Source organism: Perissodus microlepis, chromosome 3 (assembly GCF_051167445.1).
Source record: "Perissodus microlepis isolate ML-2025 ecotype Zambia chromosome 3, ASM5116744v1, whole genome shotgun sequence".
NCBI classification, from domain to species: Eukaryota; Metazoa; Chordata; class Actinopteri; order Cichliformes; family Cichlidae; genus Perissodus; species Perissodus microlepis.
The window spans coordinates 18,120,890-18,133,708 of record NC_140463.1 but is presented as its reverse complement, the minus strand read 5'-3'; the positions used below and the strand labels follow the sequence as shown (position 1 = coordinate 18,133,708).

Genomic DNA, 12,819 nt, shown 5'->3' with positions numbered 1-12,819 from the left:
AAGTATTTGTGGGAAATATTTTTTAAGCATTTTTTTTTTTAGTTAACTGAACAGCAACATGACAAAGACACAAAACACACCCCTAACATGCACCAACAAGAATAAACTGCCTTCAAGTTTTAAGATCAGCTTCTTAAAGTTGTAAAAGTGTACTTACGTCAACAAGAGGCCTTCAGCTTGAGCTTTGTGGCTTTTCAAAGCGCGGTCATTTCTGCTTATCTCACATGATCACATTAACTGACATTTCCTTCTTCTTTGTGTTCAGTTTTTTTACTGTCTAAACCAGGGGTCTGCAACCTGCGGCTCCGGAGCCGCATGCGGCTGGTTTGGGAAAATAAATTAGAAGTATTTAGAAGTGTATTTTATTTATGTTAGTTTTTTTAACATGTAGTTCTAAATTGGAAGATTATTGTAATATTGAAATATAAAAATAAATATAAAAATAAAATTATATTCTATATATTATTTTTTCATCAATCAAAATAAGTGTCAAACTCGCGGAAGCTGGTGTACCCGCTGAAACGCCGTGCATTTATCGAGACTTTCTTCCCCAAGTAGGCCAATTATGGATCTTTGGATCCACATTATGTCAGCAGCTATTCTCCACCGTGAACTATGTTAAAAACAAACACCCCTCACAGATGACAGTTTACAGTCCTGCGTAGATGAAAGTGACTTCTTACAGCCCCGATTTGCAGACGCTGTGCGCAGAGGTTCAGGAGCAGCAGTCCCATTGTAAACATATCACGGCAGACCCGACGATGTTTGCATGAACACGCTTTTCAGCATCTCTTTATTGACCACTTTTCACACACGGTTGCTGTACGCATACAGCCGGCTGTAGCTTTGCAGCTCACAGCTCGACACATACCAACAACAGCACAGATAGCACAGACGTTAAGTAGGCGAGGCGTGATTGCGGGTGCTGCTCAGGTGCGTCCGCCTCCCCTGCAGCGGCGCTGCAGACCACGCCCCGCCACACACATTAACCAGGTAAAATACATATTTAGACAGAGTTTTGCAAATATCTATTTTTTTTTTTTTTTAGCAGCATAGTGCTTTTTTCCAATTATTTTTTTAAAAGTCAGGTCAAGGCTCCAAAAGCGCAAAGGCGACATAAGGGTGGCGACGCACAACAGTTTTTCTTTGCTACATGGATCATTTTAGTTCAGCTGGGTGTCTTTCCTTTTGTTATATTTCTTCAAGAGTTCAAAATGTGTTAATTACATAAATAAAATGTAATTTTCTCTGTAGCACTTCATGGATTTCATAAGCAACACACCTTAGTTGTTCACACAAAGCATAAAGGTAAAAAAAACAACAACAATATATACGGTGTTATCTTCATTGTAGATGTCAAAAAGTATTTGCGGCTCCCAGTGTTTTCTTTTGCGTGGAAACCGGGTCCAAGTGGCTCTTTGGGTGTTAACGGTTGCTGACCCCTGGTCTAAACTTTTCAGAGATCCTGCCGCACAGTGGACAAAGGGTTAACGGGTAATGCCACTGCTGAGACTCATGGCTAATCAAAAATCTTGCCTGTAGAAAAGTTGGATTACAAAGCTGACGTAATCTTGGTAGTTTGTAAAAAGTCTTCATATTGAAAAAACCCACTAGGAATATCATAAAGATTTATTGACCTTTGATTTTTTTAAAACATTAAAACCAGTTTTTGTTCAAGCGCCAGTTTGGTTCCTACTGACAATGCAAATCTCCTTAAAATAGTTCAAATGAAAAGATCTCGGTGCTTATTTAGTCTTGTTCTTGTTCAAATCTAAGAATCTGAGGACTTTTCTCATAGATGTAAACATTTACAGTTCCTGGCCCCTTCATTAGGCACACCTTGCTGGTACATCCATGATGTGAATCTGCCGTTCCAGTAAATACTCTACTGGATTTAAATCTGGTGACAGTAGAAGCTGTTTGGGTACAGCAAGCTCATTGTCATGTTCAAGAAAGCACTTTGAGATAATTTGAGCTTTGTGACATGGTTTTTTATCCTCCTGGAAGTAGCCGTCAGAAGATGGCAGTGCTGTGGTCATAAAGGGATGGACATGGACGCAAAGTGTGTGGAAATATCCCCCACACCATTACTATAGCTTGAAACAGTTAAACAAAGTAGGATGGATCCATGCGTTCATCTTCTTTACACCAAATTCTGACCATCTCAAAGTTGTAGCAGAAACCTCTACTGTGCAGTTTTGGTGACGCCTCAGTTTCTTGATCTTATTTGAGAGAAGCAGCACACATGGTTTCCTGCTGCCGTAGCACATTTGATTAAAGGTTCAACATTAAGAAAAAAAAAGTGTATTTGCCATGAAATTTGAGTGTTTAGCAGTATAAATATAATCTTTATGCCGGATCAGTATGCGAGTACTGGGCTAAAGTGAGGATGACGTCACTTCTTGCAAAACGTCTGCTTTGAGCTTTCTATCCCTGATATTCTAGCTTCACCTGATTTGAACCAAAAATTTAAATTTAGATTCAGGTTAAAAAAAGGTCACGAAAAGCGTTTCAACATATGATCAGTTTGAGAAGAATCAGCCTTAATGTTCAGCATGTTTCCAGCAATGGATCTGTTTCATCAGTGGACTGATTCTTATTTAACAGAGACTCAGATCACTTTATACAACATTCATCCAGTCACACATAAACTTCTTCTATACTCGAGTGATTTTTATCTTTCTAACATTCTCACTCTGATGGATGCATCAGGGTTAGTGTCTTGCAGGATGGCATGCAGATTTGAGGAGCCAAGGATCAAACCACCAACCTTCTTTGTATGTATGTATGTATATATTTTAATTACAACAACAGTTGTCAGGCACTTTGTTGTAAAGCAACAACCCAGAAAAACAGTTCAACCTGAAACTGGTCTTGAACTCATGATCTCAGGTCAGGCGATAACTCTCAGTGGATCTGTCACTGGGAGTGTCAGTCATTCCACACGCTTTTATAAACATCTTTTACATGTCTGATGTCATCAGAGGGATTCCCTCCTGCTTCACTACACAGGGAGAACCATGTAAACAAACACAGGAAACACACTCATGTGGATTTACACAGATGAGTCCAGCTGTTGTGTAACACGTGAAATGTTCTGTATTGCAGATAAAGTGAACCCTGCTGTCTCGTACACTGATATTACCGTCACACAGGAAGTGAAACCTCGTACTTTCAGAGGTAAGAACATAAAAACTCACTCATTGGCTGTATCCCAATTCAGGGTCTGCAGACCCTGAATTGGGATATGTAGAAACAAACAAACAAATGAACAAATGAACTCCTTCCTTGTTTACCGTCAAGGTGTACACTGAACAAACAGCTCGTTCCTCTGGTCTTAGTGGATCTGTGCTCTCTTCCGGTCAAATTTTTCCTTGCTATGTTTATTTCTTTATTTTTTAATCTTAAGTGTCAAAAGAATCCTGTTCATTTATTTTCAGCAGCAGTTCTGTGTGTTTACTTTATTACTGGAACAGTTTTCTGGATTTACATGTTTGAATCCAGCTGTTGTGTGAACACATGAAAATTTGCAGATAAAGTGAACACAGCTGGAAACACTGAGGAAACAGAACAATAACACAAGTAATTATACTGTAACATCACATATTTTAATCATGAATGGCTTCTAAACATGTTAGCATGTACCACTCGTGTGAAGAGTGATCTATACTGGTTACAGTGGTTAAAATACTGATCGTGGCCCCTCACAAAAAGAGGAATCCTCCACAGCTCCCGGAGCAAATCAGCTGGGTCGGTACAGAGGTAACAAAGAACCAGCACCACACACGGGCAGGGGATCACTCTCGCCCGGCCGCGTGGGCACAAATATGAACAACAGTCCACAAATAGACCAAATGAAACAAAGCAAAGTGAAAGAAAATGAAACCAATAAAAATAAAACCAACTGGGACAAGACAGCAGGGTCCAAAAACAGCGGCTGCTACAGGAGTTTCTATAGTTCAATTAGGCTGGAACACAAACCGCTGAGAAGGTTTAGAACAGCAGACAGAGCCTGAAAAATGCATTTAGCTCTTAACCTTCTCTAGTTAGGAGTCAAGATGCTCAGGACTGAAGTCGCTATACTGAATCTGCTTAAATACAGCAGCTACCTCTCTCCACGACAGCTGGAGTCAAAAAGGAATAAGACAGCCACGCTGGGACCACAAATGTGTCACTATACAACTTAAATGTCCCAAAAAAGAAAGAATCGCAGGACAAACGTGCAGCCTACCTGTGGCGTACATAACACTGCCCTATGATGATTTAAATATATTTGATCAAACGTGAAAACAGGAAAAACATTCAATTATAATTTATTCTATGACCATGTGAAACCATTACAGCTGTTAAACTCTGTCTTCACTGCTGTATCATAACAAACCCTTTTAACTACCATCCATAATGATCAGTATTAATTAAGCATTAACAGTTAGAACACACACAAAAAAAAAAAAAAAAAAAAAAAAAGGCAGCTCAGGTGGATCACATGAGCTTTGATTTCAGTCTTACTGCCCACTCAAAGTGTTGCTAACTACAAATCAGATTTTGTCTTCATGCAACACTTTAATCTGAGCACTTCAAGCACTTTAGTTTCCTCACAATTTAGAATAACTAATGAACTCAAGAAGCACGTTTCTCAACCAGCAACCTTTTCACTGTCAGGCAACAGTACTAACCACTAAATCAACATATGGACCATCATGCTGACCATTTACTGATTTTACTGTTTAGGGTTGCCGACCCCTGGTTTAGACAGTAAAAAAACTGAACACAAAGAAGAAGGAAATGTCAGTTAATGTGATCATGTGAGATAAGCAGAAATGACCGCGCTTTGAAAAGCCACAAAGCTCAAGCTGAAGGCCTCTTGTTGACGTAAGTACACTTTTACCAGAAAAGAAACAACAGTAAGATGAGCTCTCTTATTGTATTAAAATGAATATCCATATGCATATTACTTCAGCTGATGTTTTCACTTTATGAATACTAAACTCAGCTGAATACGCCTGTAGTGCATTTAAATATCCCTGAAACACAACCCATGTTCAAAAAAAAAAAATACAAACACAGAACTTTCATTCAGTGCAACAACAAAAAAGAGTTTGACTGCAAACAGACAGAAATAAATAAAAACAATAAATGAATAAAATACAACAATAGCAATAAAACATAAGTTATGTAATGACATCACTGATGGCACAACAAAGTTTATACAGACGAGCAAAAGCAAAAAAGGCAACTTAACACATTAAAGATGAACAAAACAATAAATCTAGACAAATCTTAATCTTCTGAATGCTTCTGTTCAAAGTAGTTGAAGTCAGTCTGACACCACAACATGTCCGTGTTTGTCTGTGTCAGACTTGCTTTTAGTTCCTGATGAAGGCGTTGAGAAAAATATGCAGCAAGAGCAGCGACAACTGAGGTGGAAATGATCAGGAACAGGTTGACCCTGGACAGACCTGCTGATGTAAAATTAAAATAAAAAAAACAAACAAACAGAAAAACAAGATTATCACAAAAACTCATACAAACGGAAACGATGCAGAGACAAGTTGGACTGGTTTCTCACCGATTCTTGCGCTGTTGCAGTTTGGAGGGTTCAGCTGCATCTCAGAGCTGCAAAGTTTTAGTGTAGATTAAATTTTAGAAGAGTCATTATCTGTCAGTATGATGATCTCAGTACTGCTGGGCCTGACTGTCTCCCTGTGGTTGCAGGTTTGAACTCCCAACCTGACTGAAGATCCAGCAAAGATAAAAAAAAAAACCCTCAGTTTCATTAACACCAATGTTCCTTTGAGCAAGGCAGTTAGACTGGTAGTGGTTGTTTTTGTGTCTCAGCATCCTCTGGATGCTTCTGTTGAAAGAAGGAGAATAATGAGTCAGTCTGACGGCACAAGAAGCAACAACATGTTTGTTTCTTTCTTTCTTACAGTTCGATTCTGATGTTGGCAGCAAAAATGTACAGCAAGACCAGCAACAGCTGCAGCGATTATAAAAGCGATGACAGTGACGACCACAGGAACCCTGGATCGACCTGCGGAAATAGAAAAAACAACAAGGTCACCACAAAAACCCAAACAGGAATGATGCAGAGTAAAGTTGGACTGTTTTCTCACCATTTGCTGGAGTCGTGTCCTGATGATCTGGAGTTTGCAGCGACGTCTCTATCGTCGAGGTTTTAGCAAAGTTTGGATCTAGAAAACCACAAACTTGCAGTCACACAACAACAAGCTGATCTTTTTCTTACTGATCAAACAGATCTTTGAGTCTTTGTACAGTTTGTTTACTGAAGGTCCAAATAAACTCAAACTTGTGCCCAACTATTGTTTAATCATCAAAGACAAACACTGTAGAGTTGAAAGAAACCATTAAACGCCCCAAATTACCATCGCATTCAAGCACATGAAGATGAGTGGATGTAAACATCTGAACACAATAAGTGGGTGCAAAGAAATTTAACCCTCAGTACAGCTGTGGAAACTATCAAAGAGACAAAACTCTTCTTTTTGTTAGATTGTTAACAAAAAGAAGGCAAGTGTTTGACACAATGTTAGATTTATAAATATACTCTTATCTCAGGTTCCAGACTAAGATCACAGTGATCACATGTGTATAAATGAATTGTCTTACCAGAGACGGTGACTCTGCAGCTGTTGTAGCCGCGGCCATAACCTGTGTCCACCTCACACAGGTACAGACCCGAGTCCTCAGTCCTGAGTCTGGACAGCTGGAGTCTGATTCGTCCTTCTCTAAGGGCGTCTTTGTCACTCTGGACTCGTCCTGAAAACTCTTCATCCTGATCCTCTGAGAACTCGACACCATCATAAAGATGATAAAAAGTCCAGTATTTATGGCCAATTTTCAGGATACAGAAGACCTTCAGTGTTGAGATGGACGTGTCTGGTTTGGTGGTGAACGTCCACTCCAGTGTGATGTTGTGGTTCTCCTCTGCCTGATAGGAGCTCTGTGTCACATCCACTACAAATGATCCTGTTGAGGAGACAGAGAGGAGCAGACACACAACTTTATACAACATCAGAAGTTTCCAACATTTTGTGTCCAACGCACTAAATACATCCTCCTGCTTGGCAGCAACATCTTACAACATCCAGTGATCCACTGTCCCTCCTCTGCACATGTCTAAACCATCTCAGGTTTGCCTCTCTAACTTCATCTTCAAACCTGAGCCGTCCCTCAGACTCATTTCTGATCTTTTCCATTCTGATCACATCAAATGAAAATCTGAGCTTCTTCAGCTCTGCCTCCTGTTTCTTGTCAGCAACACCATCTCCAAACCATAAATCATAGGAGGTCCCTTTTTAAAATCTTGTAAACTAATGTATGCCATGTTAAACTATGCTTTTAACATTGGATTTGCATTTACTTCTTATACAGCACTTTTGTACTCGAACATTCACACTTCGATGGATGCATCGGAGAGCGACTCAAGGTTAATATCGTGTCCAAGAATATCTGGCATATTTTGCAGATTTTACTTCCGATTGATCGAGGACCTGCTCTACCTCCTGAGCTACAGCCAGCCCACCTGGAGAGCACAGAGGAACTTGTTATTTTAATATCCAGCTAAGTTTCATAATTTTGCATGGCTTGTCTCTGCATTTTGTTTGCTGATCGCTGCTCTCCTGCCTGGTTCTGCAGGAGTTTCTTCCTGTTAAAATTGAGTTTTTCCTTCCCAAAACCATATTTACCTTTAACTGAACCCAAGTGGAGGATGAGAGTCGATAGTGGGACCATGAAGAAAGGCATGAAATCCATGATCACGTCTTGTTAACAGTCTGTGAAGATCCAAAGCTGATTCTTCCTCATTTTCACATTCAGGCTGCAGACGGAAAAAACAAATAAATAAAAACTGTTACGTTTCAAAACACAGACATGCTTCAAATTACATTACACTTTAATTTAACTATATATATTTGACTATTTTTGGGATAAAAAAATAAAAACATGTCCCCGGCATGAAGATGGCCTCGTACTTCAGGAGGACGGAGCTGTTCATGGACGACATGAAACACGGGAACATTTCACTGAAGATCCTGAACGTGTCGGAGGAAGACAACGGCAGATACAGATGTTTCATCCCCAAGCTGCAGAGCAGAGTGAAAGCTGCTGTTGTTGAACTTGTAGTCGGTCAGAACATTTGTTTTGTTGATGTTTATGGTTCCAAATTGAAAGACTCTGATTTGTGTTTTTATTTTGTTTTGGTTTTTTTTGTTTTTTGTCCCGTCATAAACTTTAAGCATCATTTTAATAACAGATTTTGATTGTTTTGTCTCTTAGATCAAAACTTTGCTAAAAGGCATTTGACAGAATCGAGTGGACATATTTATTTAATGTATTAGAAAGATTTGGCTTAGGCGAGGGGTTTATTGCATGGATTAAAACTATCTACAAATTTCCAGAAGCTTGTGTCATAACTGATGGTGTACAATCATCAGCGTTTCCACTGCAAAGAGGTACGAGGCAAGGCTGTCCCCTGTCCCCTCTCCTCTTTGCATTAGCACTTGAACCTCTAGCTGAGGCCATTTGCCAGCACCAAGATGTGCATGGTATAATAGTGGGTGGAACAAATCATAAGATAGCATTGTATGCTGACGATATTCTGCTGTTCTTATCAAAACCAGAACAATCAATACCAGCTATTATGTCTACTATACATGAGTTCAGCTCATTCTCTGGTTACAGAATTAATTTTGGGAAATCAGAAGTCATGCCACTGGGTGATCAGATTAACTCTTTGCCAGATATTTCTAATCCCTTTCAATGGTCCCCCAGCGGCTTTACATACCTTGGGCTAAACATTCCACCAGTTCTTAAAGACTTATGGAAACTGAACTTATCACCAGTTCTAATAAAAATCAAAAAAGATTTAGATAGATGGCAAAAATTGCCGCTTTCTCTTATGGGGCGTGTGAACTTAATCAAAATGAGTATTCTCCCGCGTTTATTATATCCCCTACAAATGCTACCTTTACTGATCACCCAGAAAGTTTCTTGTGATATAGAAAAAGCTTTTTCAAAATTTATCTGGCGTGGTAAGAAACCTAGATTAAGGATTGGAACTTTACAACTGCCTACAGATAGGGGAGGCTTAGGCTTACCAAATTTAATTTTTTATAATTGGGCATGTCATAACCGTGTCTTATGGGAGTGGCTACAAGCTTATCTAAATTCTCACTCTCACCTAGACTCTTGGTCCATTTTACCTTATTCCCTTTGGAGCTTAGCTGTCTGTGACAAAAAAACAAACAAAACAATATTACAAATGGGGATTAAGAATAACCCAATCATTTATAATACAATAAGGGTCTGGGGGGAAATGCGTAAAAGGTTGGGTAGAGAAGATTGCACTTCATTCTTGACTCCTTTACTGAGAAACAAAGATTTTGTTCCAGGAATGTCTCGCAGTATGTTCGATAAGTGGCACAAAAAGGGATTAAGGGTAATTGGCGATTTGTATCAAAACAACACACTGATGAACTTTGAGCAATTGCAGTCAAATTTTAATATTCCTAGAGACCAGTTTTTTGGCTTTCTCCAGGTTCGTAACTTTGTTCATTCAAAAATTCCACAGTCCTCAGAAATAGTTATATATGATGATATTGAGACATTTCTTATTACGGGAAAAGACAGAACTCATTTTATCTCAGCCTTTTATTCTCTCCTATATACTCTCAGTAGCAACACATTGAGCGATATTCATAAATGGGAGAGAGATCTTAATAATCAATATACCGAAGAGGAGTGGAAAGGAGCCATTAACATGGGTAGTTCCACTTTTACTTGCAACCGCTTGCGAGAAACCCAATACAAAATCATACATCGCCTTTACATAGCTCCTAATGTCTTGCATAAGATTGCACCTCATATTTCCCATTTTTGTAGTAAATGTCAAAAAGAAACTGGCACTTTTTTTCATTACTTTTGGGAATGTAAATTAATCAAAAGATTTTGGAGCTTCATATCTCAAGAACTAAGTAATATTTTTAACAATCTGATTCAAAGGGACCCCGGGTATTTTCTTCTTGGCCTACCCTCAAAAGAAATAACATTGAATCACTTGCAGCGCAAATTATGTGACAAACTATTGCTGGTAGCTAGGAAATGTATTCTCATTAACTGGGTTAAGGATAAACCTCCCTCTGTGACTTTGTGGTACAGAGAATTGTTTAAAGTTATTCCTCACGAAAGAACTGCTGCTATTTTAGGAGGAAATGAGGGTCTCTTTCTCAATGTTTGGTCCCCTTTGCTTTCTTATTTGCCAAATGATTTGTCCCAACTGTTGAGCGGGGGTGGTTGTGATTAAGATGTTCTCAGTTAAATAGGAAGTAAGCGTAAAGGACAAGATTCATTCTTGGAGTTTATCTTTTTCTCTTTCTAAATCTGTGGGTAATTGAGTGAAAATATGTTGTTTTCTGTGTTTGTTTTTTTCTCTCTCTCCTCTTTACCCCATATGTGTATTTGTACAGGTATATAATGACTTTAATATATTCCCTTTGGGGTTTTTTTTCTCTTTTCTTTTTTTTCCTCTTTCTTTCTTTTTTGTTTGCTTTGTTATGTTTTATGCTTTTCTTGATAATTAATAAAAACTGTTTAAAAAAAAAAACTTTGCTAAAACCTCAACGACAGCAAACTCTAGATCCTCAGGACACGATTTGCATGACGCACAAACAGACACAATTGAAAGGTACAAATGTGTTGTGCATGAAACGAATTCAAACGTGGTGCAGATGTGTGTCACAAGTTGATCTGGCTGTAGGCTGTGGCACTTGGCCAGAGGTGGCGCTGGTTGACTCGAGTCCATGTTAGTGCACACAAAGTAAATTGCACGCTTTAGTTGTGAAGCAAAAACGCTGAAACCGGAGAAATAAAACGTGCGAGGGGGACGATAACAAGATTCTCCCGATCGTTTACTCTTGCTGTCCTGTGAACAACATCGGCGTGGTGTTAATTGTTTGCTGTTTTCGCGATCGCGTCGCGCATGAGGATATCACCAGGTAAACAGCATCAAGACTGACGGAGTGTGTTTGAGATAACCTCACAAGTGTCACAGATGACACATTTGGCGGTTTTTTTGCTGGCTTGTCAGTAGCAGCTCCTGGAACGCAAGTCTGCCATACATCTGTTCGACCAACGCCAGTTGCTCTAAACGCCAGTAGATCTGGAACACCGGCCCGCCCTCTCCTCCCTGTGCCGCAAGCAGCAGGCGCACCTCGCAAACGGAGGGCGCCCTAACTAACATGCAGCTAGAAGCTGGACACATCGGCTTACCTTGTACAGGAGTCCAGACGGACAAAGCCGAGCACAGGAGAAAAGTCCAGAGTGACATAAAGGAAGAGTCCTTAAAGTAGAAGTTGTTCAGAGACATGATCGATGATTTAAAAATTCCGTTTTCTGACTGACGCGAGTTTTCTGGAAAGCTGCAGTCCAACCAGTCCCTGCCTGCTTCGAGCGAATTGAATGAATGAGCTGCGAGGCTCACTCGCGGTTTATATATAACAGTCCCCGCCAACGGAGCGGTGTAAGTTAGCCCTAGAGGGTTATGAAGTCCCGTGATGTGATTACGCAGGGGAAACCTCACAGCGAAACCTGTCTGTCGCGCTTTAAATTACTTTGTACTTGGATCACTTAGAAACTCCGAGGCTCAGCTTCATGTAACTAATCTGCTCGGTCTCACTTTCTGTTCAGTTTGAAGACTCAGACATTATAATGTGTCTCACTGATCAAAAATAAAAACAAGCCAACCTGTCAGGTGAAGTAAGCGACTCTGAACTTTAATAATAGAGAAACATGAAAGTCATGTTGACAAAAACAAAAACGTGCTGTGTCATTAATGATTCAGCAGTATGTAGCACAGCATCCAGAGACTAACTTGGAAATATGACTGTTTAATCAATCTAATAGATACAGAAGGTGACTTTGATCATTTATCTGTGAGATAAAACCTGCAGCAAAGCAGCAGCAAAGATTCAACGCAGTTTAAAATGTTGTGATGATGTAACATCCTCCACCTGCCAGTATAAATGCTCAGACATGTCAGTACAGAGAACAATGGAAGTTCTGCTGATTAAACTGATGCTGGGAGCACTGCACTCCTCCTTATATGCTATTAGTTAATACAGATATTGTACAGCTTTCACATTACTGCTAATAATAACCATAATTATAGTTATAATAATATATCTGTATTTATAAATGACAGACCAAAGAGGAGTAATGATATATAAATGATGAATTAAGCACATTTTAATTTATGCTTAATAGTGTGGCATTAATATATAAAGTGCTACCATTATTTTTAATATATCTAAAATAAAATCAGGACTCGTACCTCTGAGTTTCTCTGACATTAATTAAATGGATGAATTCTCAATAACAACATTGATTAGCTCCACAGAAGCTCAAACAATAGCTTCTGGCTTAAGCCCGGGTTGTTTTTTCAGAAGCCCGGGGTCTTTTGGAGTGTAATTTTTTCATAGTTAGATGCCTGGCTGACAACTGTATAAAACAAAAACTACACACAATATTCGAAGCACATAGTGCACACTGTGGGAATTTACGACTGTGCGTAAATCCCCCCTAATATTGGTATGATCCGAGCTCAGACACTAAGGCTGTGTCCCAATTCAGGGTCTGCACGTGTAACCGGTTTCTGCTTCATCCCGCTGCAACAGTTTGGCCCAAACAGACTCCTTGACTCTGAGTTGTGTTGTGTTTTAAGAAGACAAGGAGTCTCTTATCGATCGTTGCCACTTTATTGCCTGAATGGAAACAACGGTGTTGTATCAGTGCACAGGCTCG

The 12,819-nt window shown here is 39.5% G+C and overlaps 1 protein-coding gene and 1 long non-coding RNA gene across 3 annotated transcripts; one reads left to right on the top strand and one right to left on the bottom strand.

Annotated features, from left to right (window-relative positions):
* The first annotated feature begins 3,096 nt into the window (after positions 1-3,096).
* On the top strand, positions 3,097-6,320 carry LOC146390304 (uncharacterized). The gene is made up of 2 exons (XR_014799815.1): positions 3,097-3,180; positions 5,933-6,320. It is a non-coding gene; the product is annotated as an uncharacterized LOC146390304 (long non-coding RNA).
* Positions 3,173-11,479, bottom strand: LOC146390303 (uncharacterized). Of its 2 annotated transcripts, none has more exons than XM_084923364.1 (7): positions 11,290-11,479; positions 7,710-7,840; positions 6,631-6,990; positions 6,117-6,194; positions 5,931-6,034; positions 5,570-5,854; positions 3,173-5,462 (listed from the first exon to the last, which is right to left on the bottom strand). In XM_084923364.1, exons 2-6 carry the CDS (start codon positions 7,774-7,776, stop codon positions 5,807-5,809), a joined length of 657 nt encoding a protein of 218 aa, XP_084779490.1. In that variant the 5' UTR covers positions 7,777-7,840; positions 11,290-11,479; the 3' UTR covers positions 3,173-5,462; positions 5,570-5,806. The 2 variants fall into 2 exon arrangements, with proteins under 2 accessions (XP_084779490.1, XP_084779488.1); XM_084923362.1 differs by having other exon boundaries at positions 3,173-5,459.
* Between the last annotated feature and the right edge of the window lie 1,340 nt (positions 11,480-12,819).